The following is a 21,910-nucleotide window of genomic DNA, read 5'->3' on the forward strand; positions in this document are numbered from 1 at the left end:
AACCCGCCCCCAGCCGCTGCTGCTGGGTTTGCCCAACCCGCCCCCAGCCGCTGCTGCTGGGTTTGCCCAACCCGCCCCCAGCCACTGCTGCTGGGTTTGCCCAACCCGCCCCCAGCCGCTCCAGCTGGGTTTGCCCAACCCGCCCCCAGCCGCTCCAGCTGGGTTTGCCCAACCCACCCCCAGCCACTGCTGCTGGGTTTGCCCAACCCGCCCCCAGCCACTGCTGCTGGGTTTGCCCAACCCGCCCCCAGCCGCTCCAGCTGGGTTTGCCCAACCCACCCCCAGCCGCTCCAGCTGGGTTTCCCCTCCCGCTCCCAGTTGCTGTGGCTGGGTTTCCCCTCCCGCCTCCCGACTCCGCAGCCTTGGCTCCTTTACTGTGGCCGCAGGCTCTACTTTGCTCCCTTCTGTAGCGCTTGGCTTCCATGTTATCTTCAGTCTTTGCTCAGAGCCAGTATATGCAAATTAACCATCTCTGTTGGTGGTTAATTTGCATATCGCCCTGATTAGCCAATGGGAAGTGTAGCAGAGGTAGGGTTAATTACCGTTTTTGTCTTTTATTAGATAAGATAATTATTTTAATGTGGAAGGTCACATGTAAGAACTTCCAGTTTAAGATTAGAATGTAGAAAAAAAAAGATCACTTGACTGAAACAATATTAAATACAACTCAGTAATCTACAAAATCAAAACTTTGAACCCATCAGAGAGCTGAGGTTACAGGACTACCATTATAGATAAAAGATAGGTGACGCCAAAGAGACAAGGCATGGGCTCTGGTTTCACCTAGAGGGAAGATCACAAGGGAAAAGCCAGGGCCAACAAATAAACTGGCAAAAAGATTCAGCGAAAATGTTTTCATGAATTGCTAAAAGCTGAGTGTGGGCTAGTGTGGTCCCTGGAAACCACAGACGCAAGTAGAGATTGCACTCATTTGCAGGCTCATTTCTGTGGACCTTTGTAGCATACTCATAAAGCAAAAAACACACTGTTAATTTATTTAGAGCTTCCTTTCCTAAATGTCGACCTTCAGGGGCCTCTAAAGGCCCTGCATCCTGATTTAATCCATTTCTTGAGAAGTTTCATTCTGATGACAACTTGGGTCTCACTCCATCTTTCTGCCAGTATCTCTATGTATCATTTCATCTGATGACCATATTGAGGTTACTTCAGAAGTTTGGATCAAGAGAAAGGTATTTAAGAATGATCTGTCATGATTGCTGCTAATAGGAACATTATCAAAAACCTATTTGAGTTTCTTAAAAGCTGGTGCCTATGCATCCTCCTTTCCAGATGCAAGTTACTAAAATCATCATAAAAACTGACAAAGCCAATCTCTACAGCCCAGCAGCCAAGTATGAAACATTTTTACTACCTCCACCAATTTTGTCAGAGTGGTGAACATATATTGCTTGAGTGCATACTGTATCCCTAGCTTACTACATTTTCCAAATTTATATCCCAAGACTGGTTATAGCTTGCTGACACCTACAAGCAAAAATTGCAAATTCTGTATTAGATGTAAATCGCTCAGCTTGGAAAGAGTGTAAAAATTACCATGGACTCACTTATTTTCACCTGAGCTTCTACTAATGCCCCTGTAACTTAGGCGGTCTGGCTATGATCTCATTTTCCTCCAGCTGAGAGGGTGAGTGGTTATTCTATAACTGTTTGTGCAAGGAATTTCTGACCCCTCACAATGTCCCCTTAAGCCTCTTACTGAATTCTGTGTCTCTTCTAAATCACTCTAAGAAATAAGTGTAGTTCAGAAAAATTTTAACTTAGAGCCTTTTCTGCTTACCCTGTTGCACTGCCAAGTAAATGTGACTGAATTCCTAGCTTTTCAGGTACACTGGAAGGATATAAATTGCTCTTATCTTCATATGTAGTCCTAAATTTAATGACAACAATTCAATAGTATCTCCAGAATCATCTTTGCATTCCCTTATAACTTGCATGCATGATTCCAACCCTATTTCCAAGTAGATTGGCAATAATAGCACATGGCATGTGCTCAGAAATGCAAATGATAAAAATATGTTGCCTTCTCATGCATGTGAAGGCCAAGTTCCTGGGAGGGTCTAGGAGCACAGACAAATCCCTATCCCAAAGAGAAGGTGGCCACCTGAACTCTAGCAATTTGAAATGTTGCATGCTGAATTTGTGCCTCTAACTTCAAAAATTTTAAAAAAAATAAAATATATATATATATATATACATATATATATTAGTATTTATAAAACAATATTAGTGTTTTTATTACTGCTCCTGAAATATGACTGATAAAATATATAAAGTAAGCCTATTAATCAAAACAAACAGTGGAAATTCTATCAATAGTACTATCTACATTATCTACCCTCATGGGGTATTCCATGGAATTTATTTCTCTTTTTTGATAAGTCATCAGATTTTTTGTTTTACAAAAAAAACAATGATATTGGGGTTTTAGAATAACTCATACCAATTAATATCCATCTGTATATGTGAATTGGTAATTTTAAGCCTTAATCATCTATACCAGCGGTTCTCAACCTGTGGGTTGTGACCCCTTTGGGGGTAGAACGACCCTTTCACAGGGGTCACCTAAGACCATTGGAAAACACATATATAATTACATATCGTTTCTGTGATTAATCACTATACTTTAATTATGTTCAATTTGTAACAATGAAATTGGGGGTCACCACAACATGAGGAACTGTATTAAAGGGTCGCGGCATTAGGAAGGTTGAGGACCACTGCTCTATACTAATAAATGGGTAATATGATAATTAGACCAGATAGACCAGACATCTTCTGGATGTCTTTCTGGACAAAGCCACAGCGGGTTCAAGGGCCGGCAGTTGTGGTGGCTGCGAGGGCTGAGGGCCGGCAGCATGGGAGAGGCCGCGGCGCGGGCCTGTCCAGTGCTGCGGCCCCTTCCGCAGAGGCAGCGCGGCAGAGAGGGCTGCGCGGTTCTGGTTCCAGGGCTGCCCCGTGCACAGAGGCAGCCACAGAGGCAGCAGTGTGGCTTGTCCTGGCGCCATGCCTCCACAGAGGCTGATGGGGTGCCACCTGCTGTGCCTCAACCTTCCACAGCCCCTCCCCCAGCTGGACTGGCCCCAGATCATCCCCCACCCACCAGTGGGCAGGACCAGTGCTAAGAAGCGAGGGCCAAGGGCCGGCAGCCACTGCAATGGCTGCTAGGGCTGAGGGCCGGCAGCCACGGTGGCCAACCGTGGCAGCAGCAGTGCCTTCCCCTGATCCACCAGGTCGCTGCCCATAGAGGGAGACCAGACTGTGGGGAGTGGGCCTAAGCTGTCAGTAGGACATCCCCTGAGGGCTCCTGAACTGTGAGAGGGGGAAGGCCAGGCTGAGGGACACCCCCCCCCCATTGCACAAATTTTCGTGCACCAGGCCTCTAGTCTATATAATAAAAGCCTACACGACCATTACAGTGGAATGACTGGAATAACTGGTTGCTGTGATGCGCAGTAACCATCAGGGGGAAGACACTCAATGCAGGAGCTTCCCCCTGGAGGTCAGTGTGCTGCCACAGGGGGAGCACTGCTCAACCAGAATCCTGGCTCATGGCTGGCGAGTGGAGATGCCACAGTGGGAGCCTCTCCCGACGCCACAGCAGCACTATTGAGCAGCAGCAGCAGGCACAGCAGGCCGGGATGAATGCGAGTGGCATGGCGCTCAGCCCCAATTTGGGTTCCTCCCTGGCTGTCTGCTGCTTAGCGCATTCCTACATCCCTCAACAGGTTCCAGACTATAAGAGGGATGTCCGACTGCCAGCTTAGGCCCGATCCAGTGCTGTTCTCTGAAGTAGGAAGTCAGTCTGAACAACTCAGTGGGTCAGGGAAGTGCAAGAAACTCGGGGTGAGCCTACCTCCATGCTTGATTCACACACTCGATGGTGTTTGCAGGACAGACTGTGGTCGCCCAGCCCGTGCATGTGCAGCAGCTGCTGAAGCTCAAGCAGCAGGCCGTGTAGCAGCATAAGGCCATCTAACCACAAGCCAGCAGTCAGACATCCCCTGAGGGGTCCCGGACTATGAGAGGGTGCAGGCCGGGCTGTGGGGACTCCCCACCCCCAAAGTGCACGAATTCCATGCACCGGGCCTCTAGTTTAGATATAAAATAGAATAAAACCATGCCTAAACACAAGTTGCTTATCATGAATATTGAATTTAAGTAATTTAGAAGTTATGCATTTATACCCCAGTGTAAAAATTGGCAAGCATATATAATGGTGCTTATAAAGCTTTATGAAAACAAACATATTAGTGTTTATCTTTAAAGTATAGTCTGAATTCATTAACATTCAATACTTTTAAGATCAACTTATCACTAATTTTAATTCCATGGTTGTATACTTGAGCCATAAGTTTTGGCTTAATAAAAGTGATAATAACAGGAACAACACTGAACCTAATAATCCTTATTCAAAAACAAAACACCAAAATAACTATGTGAGATCAGCAATAGGAAATGATGTAGAAAACTCTGTTACCATTTTCTGTATAATTGTCTGAATCCCATGGCTACAGTCAATTCTTCTTTTTTTCACGATGACATCATTGCCACTAAGAGAATAATTTGTTCTGCCTCTTGCTGTGATTTTTTGTTAATATCTCAAAATAATAATAAATAGGCCCAGTCAATGCCTTTAATGGATGCTAATTCCACCCAGGAGACATCATGAACTTTTTTTAAAACTGTGAGCCTATCGAATTCTTGAGATCTAAGATCAAATAATAGCTTAAAATGAATTTCTCCATGAAATAAAAACAGAATTTGTTGTTAATCTTCCTTGAAATACAGATTTGTAAAACTGCAGCTAGTTTGGAAAAGTGAACATGTGGCTAAGTGTCAAATGTGAGACTTTTTTCTTTCTTGAGCAATAGTAACATGTCAACATTGAGATCAACAGTGTGGAAAATAGTTTTTAAAACTTCTAATATGGGAATATCCACACATATAATTAACTTTAAAATAAATTTAATTAAACAAAAGAACCTATTTGTATTATTTTCTGCTTTCATTGTGGGTTGTATAATGTTGATATGAAGAAAATAACAATAGCTATGTTGTTAGTCTATGCAACACATGACGACACATCTAAATGTGGAATCTTTCATTGGTGTGAGTCCTTAGCTGTGTGAGCACATAATTTGGGGTTTCGAATTGAATATATATTTTTCAAGGATATAATTACATCTTTCATGTGAAAGTTCAACAAATTTTAAAATTTTGTCAGTGCTTTATGTTTCCATTCTTTTAAAATTTAAAAGTGAGCCAGTGATTCAACAAGACTTAAGATAAAGGATCTACACTAGTATAAAACATAAAAGTACTACTAGAGTTTGGAAAATTCCCATCATTCATGATTTACCAGAAATGAATGACCCATTCTAATTGTTATAATATGTGCTTTATTAAATAAAAACATATGCATTTTGCTCATAAAAATACTTTACATTTTAATTAAAGTATATAAATTAAGCCTTTATAAATAAAAATAAAAATTTATTAATTTAATAACTCATGAGACAACATATATTTTCTGCATAATCACCATATGCTATGCAAAATATATTCATTCATTCCTTCAAGAAATATTGAGTTTTCACAATGTGTCAGATACTGTTCTAAGAAGCAAGAATACATAAGAAAAGCATTCTATAATTCAGGACCCTGTTACTTATGTTCATTGGGTTGAATACACTGCATATAAAATGTAAGATCCCTTTTGCTATGAAATTTACAATCTATGGAGAAGCAGGCAATAAACTAGTCAATTTTTCCTATTATAAAAATATAAAGATATTTTTATAATACCACTTACTGAAATTTCTTTGAACTTTATTTCATCCGAGAATATAATCTATTTTGAAAGGAAAATAATGTGGGCTTTGTGCATTAACCTTAAAACATTTTAATGTATAACACACAGAAAAGTACCTATTACTACATAAGTACTTTTCTGTTAATTTTAAATTAACCTGAGCTTTTATTATCTGTTTCTGGTAAACGCCAGAGCTTTGTTCATGATCATTATTTTAATAAATCTTCCAGATAAGACATATACATAGGCTGTATTCCTTTCCCCCCAGTGTTTTTGAAGATTGTGAGCAGAACCTGTTGAGTACATTTATGGTAGCAAGTTGTGTTTTGGTTTGGGGTTCATTTTCATTTTTTCACTTTTTAAAATAAAATTATTTGTGCTTATTGTATTGCAACAGCAGGTAGAAAAGCTATCATACACAATGTAACCATAAACATAGTATTTGGTTTTAGAGTTGTCCTTGCCAGAAAATGTCACTTAAGACAGGACAAATCTAAAGGCCAAACAAATATAAAATTCATGGTGATCCCAGTAAATATAAGTCCAGTTGATTATATGTGGATTCTTTTTAGGTTTAGGGATAAGGTTAGAACTAGAGTCATTATTTGGCTTTCGGTCAGAGTTAGGATTGAGGTTATGGTTACAGTTAGAGTTAGGGTTAGATTTGAGTATGCTTAGGGTTATAGTTAGCTTGGTAAACACTTGGGCTATTAATATACTAAGTTCCCAAAGTATGCTCTTAGTCTTCTGATGCACTAAAGTTAGTCTCCTCTTCAACAAATACCAACAGATATTCTGTCTTCTTTTGATAGGTTGATAGAGACTGGGTCTGCTTTTAGTTAATAACCATGAAAAAGGTGTCTATTTTGGATTATCTTTAGAATATCGGTAGTTGTTATTGGTGGTAATTATTTCCCTTATCTTAGCAATAAAACAGGGAAAAGTGCATTCAACATATTATCACAATCTTATCTAATAAAAGAAAAACATGGTAATTAGCCATACATCCCCTACCCTTCCCATTGGCAAACAGGGTGATATGAAAATTAACTGCCAGCCAAGATGGCAGCCAGCATACAGGCAGCTTGAAGCGAACATGAGGCTTGCTTGCTTCAGTGACGGAGGAATCCACCGTTCCCCGCCTGCCTTGCCGCCTCTGAGCTTGCAGTTTGAAACATTGTTACAAATATAGAAGCTAAACAAAACCCCAGAAACCTGCTTTCAGCCAGCCGGGATCTCAGAGCTGGAGTTGAAACAGTGTTTCGATTATAGAACCCAAACAAACCAGATACCTGCTTTCAGCAGCAGAGGCCTAAGAGCTGGAACCAAGCCTCAGAGCTAAAGCTGGCCCAGAATAAAAAAAAGAAAAAGAAAAAAAGGAGCGGTTGGGAGCTTCAGTCACCCGCCAGCCTGAAAACAGCCCTCATCCCCTCACCCAGACTGGCCAGGCACCCCAGTGGGGACCCCCACCCTGAAGGGTGTGTGACCAGCTGCAAACAGCCATCATCCCCTCATCCAGGCTGGCCAGGCACCCAAGCGGGACCCCCACCCTGATCCAGGACACCCTTCAGGGCAAACCAGCCGGCCCCCACCGTGCACCAGTCATCTATCCTATATAGTAAAAGGGTAATAAGCCTCCCAGCACCGGGATCAGTGGAGCCGCAAGGCCTCCTGGCAACGGGATCAGCATGACAGGGGGCAGCGCCCAAACCCCCTGATCGCCCTGCAGCTCTGTGTGTGACAGGGGCGGGGCCACAACCTCCCTATCTGCCCTGTTCTGTTCGTGACAGGGGAAGATGCCCCAACCCCCTGATCAGCCCTGCTCTGTGCCTGATAGGGGGGAGCTCCCCAACCCCCTGATTGCCCTGCGGCTCTGTGTGTGACAGGGTGCGGCGCCCCAACCCCCCCACCCCCCACGGGCCCTGCTCTGTGACGGGGTAGAACCATAACCACCTCATCGGCCCTGCCCTGAGTGTGACAGGGTGCAGCGCTCCAACCCTCTGATCTGCCTTGCTCTGTGTATGACAGGGGGCGGCGCCCCAATCCCCTGATCCGCCCTGCTCTGTGTGTGACAGGGGGCGGTGCCCCAACTCCCCTATCCGCCCTACCTTGTGAGTGACAGGGGGGAATTCCTCAACCCCCTGATTGGCCCTGCTCTGTGCATTACAGGGGGGAGCTCCCCAACCCCCTAATGGGCCCTGCTCTGTGTGTGATGGAGGGAGCTCCCCAACCCCCTGATTGACCCTGCTCTGTGCGTGGCAATGGGTGGCGCCGCAACCTCCCCATGGACCCTCCCTTGAGTGTGACAGGGGGCGGTGCCCCAACCCCCCAATCGGTCCTACCCTGAGCGTGACTAGGGTGGCATAGCAACCTCCCGATCCGCCCTGCTCTGTGTATGACAGGGGGCGGCACCCCAACTCCCCAATCGGCCCTGGTCTGAGCCCGACCAGGGGCTGCACCTAGGGATTGGGCCTGCCCTCTGTCACCCAGGAGCAGGCCTAAGCCAGCAGGTTGTTATCTCCCGAGGGGTCCCAGACTTCGAGAGGGCACAGGCCAGGCTGAGGGACCCTCCCTCTCCCCCGAGTGCACAAAATTTTGTGCACCGGGTCTCTAGTCTATATAATAAAACCTAAGTGACTGGTATGGTGGAATGACTGATCACTATGATGTGCACTGACCATCAGGGGGCAGACGCTCAACAAAGGAGCTGCCCCCTCATGGTCAGTGTGCTCTCACAGGGGGAGCGCAGCTCAGTCAGAAGCCGGGCTCATGACTGTAGAGCACAGCAGTGGTGGCGGGAGCCTCTCTGGCCTCTGCAGCAATGCTAAGGACCAGCAAGCCGAGCAGTAAGGAGTGAGCAGGCAGGCGGTAAGGAGTGAGAGGTCCCAGACTGTGGGGCTGATATCCCCCAAGGGGTCCAAGGGGTCCCAGAATGCAACAGGGTGCAGGCCAGGCTGAGAGACCATGATCCCCAGTGCACACATTTCATGCACCAGGTCTCTGGTAGGATTATAGTTACCAGAAAACAAACAATTTTATAGTCTTGGTGTGCAAGCCATTTTATGGCAAACTCAAAGGGCAGAAAACATAAAAGGAAAAATTCATGTAATTACATTTTTTAAATTCCTATGGTAAAACATTAACATGTTAAGAGGAGAAGAAAGGTAAAAACATCTGAAATATAAATAGTTAAATTCATTACTATAAACTTGCTGAGGTTTTGATTATGAATTGGTATGGCTTTTCAAAACTCAGAAAGTACACATAGGTCCCTACATCTCATTGTATGTAAATTTTACATCAGATAAAAATCAATTAATCTGAACTCTAATTAATTAAATTAATAATAAGGCATTTAAGAGAAAGTGTAATGATTTCTGCAAGGAATTTTAAATTGTACCCAAAATTAAGAAGGATTATAGATAGGGTAAAGATTATATAGAATAGTTTGTTCTACAGCTAGATCAAAACTGTTCATTATAAAGGACCTTTAACTTTGTTGGCTTTGAAATTTTCATAATAAAATGTTGAAAAATTCTAAGTAATGATACTTAATAAATGTTATTATATAATTGATTCCAAATACAAAAATTGGGAAAGGGTACCAATAAGAAATTTAAAGGAAAATACAATGGGAAGTAAATACATGAAAAATTATACAACTTCATTATCAATTAGAAAAAAACAAATTTCACCCTGACCGGTTTGGCTCAGTGGATAGAGCATCGGACTACGGACCAAAGGGTCCCTGGTTCAATTCCAGTCAAGGGCATGTACCTTGGTTGCAGGCACATCCCCAGTGGGGGGTGTGCAGGAGGCAGCTGATCGATGTTCCTCTCTCATCGATGTTTCTAACTCTCTATCCCTCTCCCTTCCTTGTTGTAAAAAATCAATAAGATATATTTAAAAAAATTCAAAATGTGATGTTAATTTATTCTGGTATCCTGGTAAAAAATAAAGTTAATTATAATACCCAGTGTTTGTGAAGGTAGAAGTGGTGAGAATTATATATAATGTCAGTGTACATGTAAATTAATACAGCCTTTCAGAAATGCTCGATTTTCATGTGTGTCAAGTGAATTTAATGACATTATATTTAAACCAGCAATTAAAATTTTAGAAATGCAGTGTCCTGATCTGTGTGGCTCAACTGGTTGGAGCATCCAGAAGATAGCAGGTTTGATCCTCAGTCAGAGGCAACTGATTGGTATCTCGCTCTCTCTCTCTTTCTCTCTCCTTCCTCTCTCTAAAATCAATTTATTAAAAAAAACAAAAATTTTAAAAATTAAAAAATGATTAGAACTATACTTTAAAACTATTGAAACCAAATATATGTATCTATGCATTTAATAATTATCAAATTAAAATTACAAATCTTATAAATTATTAGAAATTTTAGCTAAAAGTTTAGTTAAATAAATTTGATAAATAAAATTAAAGTTTAAATCCTGTTAAAAGCTAATATATATCTACAATAAAACATGGCCCTAGCCAGTTTGGCTTAGTGGATAGAGCATCGGCCTGTGGACTAAAGGGTCCCGGGTTTGATTCTGGTCAAGGGCACATGCCCAGGTTGTGGGACGGATCCCCACTAAGGGACTGCAGGAGGCAGCCAATCAATGATTCTCTTTCATCATTGATGTTTCTATCTCTCTCTTTCCCTTCCTCTCTGAAATCAATAAAAACATATTTTTTTAAAAATATATTTTATTGATTTTTTAAAGAGAGGAAGGGAGAGAGATAGAGAGTTAGAAACATCGATGAGAGAGAAACATCGAACAGCTGCCTCCTGCACATCTCCTACTGGGGATGTGCCCACAACCAAGGTACATGCCCTTGACCGGAATCGTGGGATGACGGGCCATCCCCACGCAGGGCCAGGAGCGTGTGCGCAAGACATCCTTAGACCTGCGACGGGAGATCATCGAGGTGAGTGGGATCCAGAATCTCATCGAGCTGCGGAAAAAACGGAAGCAGAAGAAGCGGGCTGCCCTGGTCGCCCAGGAGCCGCCTCCAGAGCCCGAGGAGATCACTGGCCCTGTGGAGGAGGAGGCATTCCTGAAAGCTGCCGTGGAAGGGAAAATGAAGGTCATCGAGAAGTTTCTGGCCGATGGGGGCTCCCCGTACACCTGCGATCAGTTCCGCAGGACAGCATTACACCGAGCTTCCCTGGAGGGCCACCTGGAGATCCTGGAGAAGCTGCTGGAGAGCGGGGCCACTGTGGACTTTCAGGATCGGCTGGACTGCACAGCCATGCATTGGGCCTGCCGCGGGGGCCACTTGGAGGTAGTGAAACTCCTGCAAAGCCGAGGAGCAGACACCAATATGAGAGATAAGTTGCTGAGCACCCCCCTGCACGTGGTGGTTCGAACAGGGCACGTGGAGATCGTGGAGCACTTCCTGTCCCTGGGCCAGGACATCAATGCCAAAGACAGAGAAGTCCACAGGCTGACGCTCTATCCACTGAGCCAAACAGGTTTCAGCAAAAACATATTTTTGAAAAGTAAAAAATATTTCTTGATTTTAGAGAGAGAGATAGAGAGAAAGAGAAACACTGATTTATTGTTCTACTTATTTGTGCATTCATTTGTTGCTTCTTGTATGTACCCTGACCAGAGAGCAAACCCACAACCATGGTATATGGAGGACAACTTTAACCAACTGAGCTACCTGGCCAGGGAAGAAAAATGAATTTCTACAATTACTACCTTTCCTGGCAATACAACTTCCGAACAATCAATATATTTAAAGTTGCCTTAAATGAGTGAATAGCATTCTAGAATACACTGTTGACTCACAATTTTAATCAGCTTAAGAACACCATATTACTATACTATATCTAAGAATTCTGAGTCAAAGCAATTTTAAAGATTGAACTCTAAACACAGAAATGCATGCATAAAATAGACAGATGTAACTGTTTATTGTTTTTTAATATCTGACTTAAATCAAGAGACTCTAACATAATTAAAAAAAATTTTGGATCTACTTATTAATTTAAATGACTGAAGAAATAATGACAGGCTATAATATAAAAGCAGATACAACAGGAATTTACAATATTTTAACAGGAGTGCAGTACAAGAGATTCAGTTATGATGAGTGAAGAACTAAAAAAATAATCTCAGCAAGTGCAATTATTTTAGATTTTCATTTGTATAGTATACTATGGTTGAATTCTTTGCGGAACTTTTGAAGTTAATGTTTTAAGAAAAATTTAAATTCTCTCCCTAACCTCTTGAAATTAATTAATTAGTTCTCAGGCATGAAAATGCTGTTTAGACTTGCCTCTAGAACAGTGGTTCTCAACCTTGGCTGCACATTAGAATCACCTGGGAATCTTTTTTAAATCCTGATTTCTGGGCCTCATCCTCTGGAAATTCTGTTTCTTTGTTACTAATGTTGTGGCCCCACCCCATCACAAAGAAACAGAATTTCTGGAGGATGAGGCCCAGAAATCAGGATTTTAAAAAGATTCCCAGGTGATTCTAATGTGCAGCCAAGGTTGAAAACCACTGCTATAGAACCTCAGTGATGAGATTTCACCCTGTATCAGATTTTTACTTGTTCATGAGAAATGGCATTCTCTGCACAAAATTATTTAGGCAAAACAGCTGCTTTCTATTTCTTTTCTTCTCTCTTCATTTTTAAAACACTGTCACTGCAGGCAGATACCCTAGTACCTTCTTCTAAACCAGCAGTTCTCAACTTGTGGGTTGAGACCCTTTTGGTGTCAAAGGACCCTTTCACAGGGGTCGCCTAAGACCATCGGAAAACACATATATAATTACATATTGTTTTTGTGATTACTCACTATGCTTTAATTATGTTCAATTTGTAACAATGAAACTACATCCTGCATATCAGATATTTACATTAAGATTCATAACAGTAGCAAAATTACAGTTATGAAGTAGCAACAAAAATAATTTTATGGTTGGGAGTCACCACAACATGAGGAACTGTATTAAAGGGTCGGGGCATTAGGAAGGTTGAGAACCACTGTTCTAAACTCATTCCTTCTCAGCTCTGTACTCTTGACAACTCTTCTGCAAATTTCATTGTAACATAAGTACAACTCAGTCTCCTGCTGTAACTTTTCTCACTTTTTCCTATTTATTTTTGTCTATTTGTTTAAGCAGTAATTTCTACAATAATTGACCCCATAAGTATGTTCCTTTTCAAAACCTGTTGAAAATTGAAGAATTTGCTATTTTAAGAATTCCACTGCATCAAAGCTCATTTTATATTTATTTCATTTTATATATGCTAAAATATGCAGTATTCTCTGGGATAATTTATTTGAAATATGATAAAGAAAAATATATCCCTTTAATGTATATATCCTCAAGTAAAAAATAGAAATGAAAATTAATGATATTTAGAATCACATAAATACATTATGTAGACTTGACAGACTATGTATGCACTAAAATAAATGTCATTTTACAGTTCAATTGGAAAATGTAGCTGTTGTAAAATTATATTTCATCTTATAGGTCAATCTCTCAAAGAAAAATTACATGGAAAAGCAAATAAGCTTTCCCTAACATGGGAGAAAGTAACAAATGAAAAACACTTTCACTCAGCAGGTGTGGCTCAGTGGTTGAGCATCAACTTATGAATCAGGAGGTCATGGTTTGATTGCAAGTCAGGGCACATACCCAGGTTGTGGCTTCAATGCCCAGTAGGGGGCATGCAGGCAATCAATGATTCCCTCTCATCATTGATGTTTCTATTTCTCTTTCCCTCTCATTTCCTTTCTGAAATCCGTAATAGCATATTTTTTAAAAAAGGAAAACACTTTTAAAGTATACTTTTACATTCATACTTTATATTTACTTTCCTAAAGAATAAGAACATTCATACTTTATATTTACTTTCCTAAAGAATAAGAACATATCACACTGTTCTTGAAAATTCTTGCTTTTGCGGAGAAAATGTGTCCTGTTATATTTAGGATGATAAATATATCTAAGGTAATTTTAAAATCTAATACTAATGTTTTAAGAACTGTATAAAATTTAATGTGAAACATATATATGAATCCTTTAAATGGAGAATAACCCTATTCTTAATATCCTAGTAGAATTTCCTTGTTTCAGGTGAAAAAATATATAATCCTAATTTCATATTATTCTAATAGGAGGTTCTCATTTAATATATCATTTCATTTAACTGAATGTCATCTTGCATTTCATCTATTCCATTATCTCACACACTTGGAAAGGTTTGAGTTGCCACCTGGCAGAGTGTTACAATATCATATTTTAAGTTCATGCTTTAACAGTTATCTAAAAAGGCAATTCAAATTTATATTTTCTTTGCAGTCAAGACAGTAGTGTCAAAAACTTTAAGAAATCAGTTTTTCTGAGGATACTTTAATCACATCTCACTTCTCTGTATCAAAACCATAATCTAAATATGTTTAATGTTCATAAATAAATTATATAAAATTAAATTGTTATGCCAGTAATAAAATATAAGATTCATATCATGTATAAAAATTATCATTTTTAATGCATTACATTTCAACTTTTGAGATATAAGTTCAGTTACACACCAAGAAAAATTCTTTTAAAATATATGAAACTGTTAAAACCTCTTAACTCTTTTTAAAAAATATATATATATTTTATTGATTTTTTTATAGAGAGGAAGGGAGAGAGATAGTTAGAAACATCGATGAGAGAGAAACATCGATCAGCTGCCTCCTGCACATCTCCTACCGGGGATGTGCCCGCAACCCAGGAACATGCCCTTGACCGGAATCGAACCTGGGACCTTTCAGTCCGCAGGCTGGTGCTCTATCCACTGAGCCAAACCGGTTTCGGCAAAACCTCTTAACTCTTACACGTTTTATTAAATAAATACATAAGCAATTGTGTTAATTTCTATAATCATTGGACTTCTACTGATTTCAAAACGCTATTGCTAACATTATCTTAGTACATTCTTATGACAATTCTCTAATGTAAATTCTGTTGTGATTAAATTATATTTCTCCCGAAATATCAATGAATGGCAGGGATAGGTAAAGATGGTGAATTTAAAACATATGCTTTGTTTTTAAAAGAAAAAAGTTCAAAGAATGATATTTCTAACACTGAAAGAGAGGGACATTTATTATTGTTTACAGATAATTGTGTGTCTGGAAAACCAAAGAAACTCAATTATAAATCTATGGCAAACAATATAAGAATTTATGAGATGAATGGGTACAAAATTAGTGTGTAAAAATCAAATGTCTTCATCTATACAAACAACCACCAGTTAGAAACATAATGGATAAATGTCAATTATACCTTAATTTTTAAAAAGAAAGGAAAACATAATAGAAATAAAGACCCAAATTATAAAAGCAAAAAATAAAATACCTAAAAATAAACTGAAAATTAGTAGTTAATAAAGATGACACTAACTTTTAGGCATGTCTGAAATGCTTTTATTTTGTTCGCACCAGGAGAGTTTGACTCATTAGAGAACTCTAAGTAGAAAAAATATTTCATTTAGAATGTTGTTGTCTCCTTTGTCCAGTATTGTTACTGAGAAATCCAATATCAATCTGATTCTTATCTGTCCATAGCTAATCTGTTTCTTTAATTTGGAAGCTCTTGAACAGCATAAACAAAATCAAATCATTTATCTCTTTTTACATCAGAGGTTTGAGTAGAATTTGAAGCTGCCAAATCAGGTAGAGCACTGGCATGTTCTGTCCATCACATCAAACAATGAATCTTTTATGTTGAAGATTTGTATGCTAGATCCCTAAAGATATAGAGTTTACAGACAAATGTTTTCTAGGCTATGGAAAATGGCACAAATTTGGTAGCAGTTGGGTAGTTGTTTTGTTTTGTTGTGTTAGAGGGAAGAGCTGAGAAAAATAAAGGTAACTTTGAAAGAAAGCAGAAGTACTAATACATCCAATATAAGGATCTAAAATACAGCAATGAGAGACAAAATAGACAAAAGATTAAAGCATACAGATAAATGGTTAAACCTCAATTCTTATCATTCCCTGTTTTAAACTGTAGTCACACTAATCTAGCTTTTCCTCATATGCACCACACACATTCTCATCTCAGGGCTTTTGTGCTCTCCTAGAAAACAGTTTGGTGTACAGCTTGAACCCATACTCTTACTACAGTTGCTCCAGAGCACAGAACATAGTAAGTACTCTGTTACTGCCTGCTGAATGACTAAAGGACTTTTCTTAAAATCTGCAATGAAGTCAGGGCCCCACATCAAATCTGTCTGTCTAAACAGCCATTTGTTTTCAATGGGAAGATTGCCAAGGTTGACTATTGACTTAAATTTGGTCTCTCCCCACTTCACACAGCAAAAGCTGTGCTAAGATAGTTGCAGCTAGTTAGTTCACTGAAAGCAATCATAGAGAGCAGGGTGAGTGGGACAGGGAAGGAAGAAAGCCAAAGTTAAGTCTACACTCACACAAATGAGTCCACCAACACTGTGAAAAATCCACAAAGGACCCAGGGAATGGGGTCTGGGCAAGAAAGATGTCAGTTACATGTTCCTCGATATTTAGATGCATTTTGTATCAAGAGTTACCTCACAGTAATCCATAGTGAACACTATTTTCTATAGATTAAAAAATTCTACAACCATAAATGTAAGCCTTCAAATTTTTTAAGTCATGTTATGTATAGCCATGACATGCTGCTTTCCCTTCCTATTCATCTTTATAAATAAAATTATTAAGATGATTTGAATTCAGTACATTTTATTTGGCAACAAATAAGTAAATGAACAAGTCTTGTAAAAAATGATACTTAGCTATTTGTCACTTCTAACTAAAATAAATTCGGTTTTTAATATTAGCTTCTTGAATGAATGCCACATTTATTCACTAAGTGTCTACTCTGTACAAGAGACTGCTAAACACCTCGGTTCAGCATGGGTTAAACAGGCAACGTTCACATTTCCAAAGGCCTCAGGGTCTACAAAACCATTCTTTATACATCAGAATCTGTCTACTCAGATTGCAGAATGACAACTTTTCCACACCCATGGATGCACTGGGATTATTTATGTTTATTAGCACAGATTCCCAACAATGAAATTGAAAGTGGTAAGGACACAGAGAAGGATACTGATATAAACCTTGCTCAATCATTTAGATTCATTTCCATGTTTATAGTTTTCCACTATGACAGTTTTAAAAGTTTCTAGAGCTATAAATCCCAGACCTTCTACATCTTTCTATCAAGAAGTCCATTTCCCATTGTAAATTTTCTAACGCGTGTACTATTAAATATAGGAGAACACTATATATGTAAAGGAAATCTTTCCATTCACATTTTCCATTATCTATCCTGTACGGACAATATTAAAAAATTTTCCTAACTGTATTTTATTTGAAACTCCTATACCTTTTCCTGCTTTAAGAAATTAATTTTCACAAAATTATTATGATGGTTTCGATATTCAACTTCCTTACAATCAAAGTAACTTCCAATCTTTCCATTTACTCACATGCATACCAATTACATTTTAAAATATCATGTTTATAATAATCAAAATATGTCTCTGAATAATTTATTCTTTTTCCTAGGGGGAAAAAAAAAAACACACCTCATTAGCAGTCATAAGATTCAGTAATGTTAATATACCCAAAATGAATGATACAAAGATTCATTATCTTTAAGTCACACTGGAATCATTGAACTGAATCACTTTATATCATTATAATTATCTTTCAAGCAATGTACTCCTATAAATTTAACTAAATGCTTAAGTGGCCTATTGACCCAAAGGGCACTTCTAGTCTCTTACTTAATAATTTAATATATTGATGCCCAGGAAATAATGCATAATTTGTATTGCAAAGTTTCCTATCTTCTATTTTGAATAAAATAGTTATATACATCTACTCTAAATAATTAGAAATTTGAAAAAATAAAAATCCTTCATTTCTTCATGGCTACTCTTTTTTTTTTTTAAGTTATCTTTATTGCTGAAAGTATTATAGATGTCTGCCTTTTTTTTTTTTTTCTTTGTGCCCATTGACCCTATCCTCCCTGCTCCCTCTCCCTCCCCAGGCCTTCATTGCACTATTGTCTGTATCCATTGGCTATGCATATCCTGTATAATAAAGAGGGAATATGCAAATTGACTGTCACTCTGCCACAAAGATGGTGGTGCCCACAGCGGAGGCAGGGGGTTTCCATAATACAAGATGGCTGCACCACAGTGGAGCCCGAGTTCCCGTAAAGGGCCTTAATCAGCAGGGACCTGAGGCTGCGCCCCCCCCAACCCCCTCCCCCCTTGGGGCTTGACAGGGGACCTCAGGTCACTCCCCCACCCTGGTGCCAGGCTGGGGACCTCAGGCCGTGCCCCCCCGCCTGGCAGGGCTTGACAGGGAACTTCAGGCTGCGCCCACAACCCGGTGGGACTTGACAGGGGACCTCAGGCCACACTCCCCACCCCAGCGCCAGGTTGGGGGACCTCAGGCCGTGCCCCCCACCTGGCGGGGCTTGACGGGGGACCTTAAGGTGCATCCCCTGGCAGGTAGGGCTTTATAGGGGACCTCAAGCCGCACCCCTCGCCCCTGCACCAGGTCAGGAGACCTCAGGTCGCAACCCCACTCTGGGGCCAAGCTGGGGGACCTGAGGCTGCGACCCCGCCCGGCGGACCTGACAAGGGTGGGGCCGGCTGGGTCTGGTTCTTGTGTGATTTTGAGTGCACATGGGTGGGCAGGAACTTGACTCTGGGTCCTGTGGTGCACCCCAGACTCTGACATTTTACTAATTTTCTTTCATCTCTGACACTTCTGTTATAGAGAAAGGGCAAATAGCAATATTAAAATATTTCCTCTAATTAATCCCCTTTCAATGTGCATGAATTTTGTGCACCAGGCCACTACTATGGACATAAATTATTTGGTTAATCTCTTCCCTTTAAGCCCTCCAGAAGTTTTTGTTGTTGCTGCTGTTTTTAATATCCTATCTAATAAAGATGGAATATGCTAATTGACCCTTGCACCATGGCAAAGGTGGCGGTGCCCACAGCCAATAAGGAGGGAATATGCTAATTGACTGCCCCACCCTCAAAGATGGCAGTGCCCACAGCCAATTGGAGGGAACATGTTAATTGACTGCCATGCCCTCAAAGATGGCGGCACCAACAGCCACAAGATGGCTGGCAGAGGAGGGCAGTTGGGGGTGACCAGGCCTGCAGGGAAGGGCAGTTGTGGAGGACCAGGACTGTAGGGGAGGACAGTTAGGGGTGACCAGGCTGGCAAGGGAGGGCAGTTAGGGGAGACCAGGCCAGCAGGTGAGCAGTTAGGGGGTGATCAGGCTGGCAGGCAGAAGCAATTAAGGGCAATCAGACAAGCAGGCAGGCAAGCGTTTGGGAGCCAGCAGTCCCGGATTGTGAGAGGGGTGTCCGACTGCTGGTTTAGGCCCTATCCCACAGGTCAGACATCCCCCAAGGGTTCCCAGATTAGAGAGGGTGCAGGCACCTGAGGGGGCTTGTGTCTGCAGAACATTCCATTTAAAAAACCAGCTGACCGTGGGAATCAGTGTGATTTAGTCCACCTGGGGGGCTCAGACCTCCTTATCCCAGGCAAAAAGTGAGTGCCTGGTTAAAATACCAGCCTGGGAAGTCACCAGGATCATTTTCTGCAGGAGGAGCATCTCAGCAGAACTTCAGACTCACAGAGGGGTCTGAGCTGATCAACCAGCACTGAATCTGAGGAGCTAATTATTTTCTAAAAGAACTTTCAGCAGAGAGCAGAATAGGAGTCAAGTCATACTGTTCTGGGAAATAGGCAAGATTCTCCCCACCTCAAGGGAAGAGGAGTCACCCCTTCCCCAATCCATGGGATGGATTTGGAAAGGCGGGAGGTGGGGGTACTATGAGAGATCAACCAAAGGACTTGTATGCATGCATATAAGCATAACCCATGGACAGAGGCAGTGGGGAGGGGTGAGAGTATCTGCTGGGGAGGTGGGAATGATCGGGGAGAGGTCAATGGGGGGGAAAAAGGAGATATATGTAATACTTTAAGCAATAAAGAATTAAAAAGAAAAAGAAAGAATAGAGAGCCAAGTGGAGCGGGTTTGTGTGTGCATGTTTTGTTTTAATTCCCTGTGTGCTAGAGCTGGCCACAAGGGTATGCCAGCAACCCACACAGAGTTGATTGATATACTGGAAGGAGAGAAAGACCCTGCCTGCCCCTCCCACAAAATGTATTTTCCCTTTTATTTTATTTCCTACTTTTATAATTTCAAATCTTTATTTTTTTCACATCTGTTGTTTAGGTGGATTATGGTTATTAAGTAAAAGTATTTTTTAGACTATGAAATAAAAGAACCTATTTTTTTGGATTTAATAATACTAAAAAAAAAAAAAAAACAAAAAAAACATAGCAAGCAATTTCATCATCAAAGATAACTTGGTTTCCATGTTTAGTGAAAATCCAGTCATTAGCAAAATGCCAGCCTTTTAAGATATATACTGACATTTTTTAAATTTACTTGTTTCCATTTCCATTGTTTTGGGTTTATCTCACAGAGAGTACCTACACTTTTCACCACTATCTGAAATTCAACTAAATGTGCATTACGAATTGTTTTTGGATACATGAACCTAAAAAGAGATGATGACATGTTGAATACTTACTATAATATAAAAATTGTTCTATCTACACTTTACTTCACCAAAATATACAGAACTTTCTAAAAATTCCTGTCTAAATTAATGAACCTTACTCTCTGAATTCAAAACCTCCATTCATTTAATTGCTCTATATTTGGTGAAAATGACAATATATAAAATTATTTCTAGAAGATTGTCATCTGGCAACATCCATTCTTGTGAAATAATCCAGATTTATACCAGCCAATCATATAGGAATTGGTTGAAGCCCAATGAATATCAAGACTCACAAGAAGCTACAGTAAACCGTGTTGCTCATAGATGATCAATGTCTCAGTGAAAATGTGCATTCATAATAAAATGCAAAAAATGAACTGGATACACTTAAAATTGACCTAAAGGAGGTTTACTCTACTTGGCAAGAAAAGCATCTATATGATTAGAGAGAGTAATTGCATCAATTATAGCAAATAGATGTCAGTATTTGGTTTTGATCTGTCATTAATTTTTAAATCCTCTACTAGCAAAATGCTTAATGAAATAATTATTATCACACATTTATTTCAGCCTTCTAAATACCATCCATAAATATGCAAGTATTCTCTAGTAATCTTTAACGATTATTCAAAAAGATTTTATACAAATATGCACAAGCACGCACACTCACAAATGTCCTTGAGAGAGAGAAGAGTTGGGAACATTGTTTCTCATTGTTCATTATTCATTCAAGGCCTCTGGATTACCTCTGTATTGTGCAGAATCATAAACAAAACTCTCTAAAATATACCAAAGGTGAAATTCAATTATCTTACTAGTTATTTCAAAAATCTGAAAGTGTTGCTTAGTAATAAGATTGTAAGTCATTTGGTTTACTGAATTCAACTGTTATCTATAATAATAAAAGTGTAATATGCTAATTAGACTGGACAGCTGAATGAGCTTCTGGACAACCTTCGGGAGGAAGCCTGGGCTGCTAGGGCCGAGGCAAGCCGCTGTGGCTGTGAGGCCAAGTTTCTTGCACAAATTTTGTGCATTGGGACTCTAGTTGTAAAATAAGTGTTTGGAAATACTCTTCTTATTTTAATTTTATGTCTACATTATTGATCAAAACCTTGCTTGAGACAAAGTCTAGGTTACTTTCTACGTTTCATGTCTTGCATAGGACTAGGCAAGTAGTAGATGTTAAATGAATATTAGTCAATTCAAATAAATACTCTTATTGAAATTATTTTTTCCAGTTTTAATGTTCAAATCTGAGTTGTTGAAAAGGTCTAGAGGGGATATATATATATGTATATATATATATATACACACACACACATATATATATATATACATGTAAATACAAAGTTAAACAGCATTTTCTCTGCCATATTATTGTCTTTTGGTTAATAATGCTTTTTAAAATTATTTTAAATGACATTTTTTAAAAAATATATTTTATTGATTTTTCTGCAG

At 39.9% G+C, this 21,910-nt stretch overlaps 1 protein-coding gene across 1 annotated transcript in view; it reads left to right on the forward strand.

Moving 5' to 3' along the window:
* Positions 1-3,569: 3,569 nt before the first annotated feature.
* The window catches only part of LOC308521607 (uncharacterized protein), a gene marked incomplete at both ends in the record, with an annotated part of 88,807 nt that continues 70,466 nt past the window's right edge, over positions 3,570-21,910 (forward strand). Inside the window, 2 exons of the mRNA XM_081094662.1 lie at positions 3,570-3,746; positions 10,709-11,336. Coding sequence (XP_080950788.1) covers positions 3,570-3,746; positions 10,709-11,336 — 805 coding nt within the window. The remainder of the gene's footprint in view (positions 3,747-10,708; positions 11,337-21,910) is intronic.

The sequence above is a fragment of the Myotis nattereri genome (assembly GCF_964212035.1).
Source record: "Myotis nattereri genome assembly, chromosome: 6".
NCBI classification, from domain to species: Eukaryota; Metazoa; Chordata; class Mammalia; order Chiroptera; family Vespertilionidae; genus Myotis; species Myotis nattereri.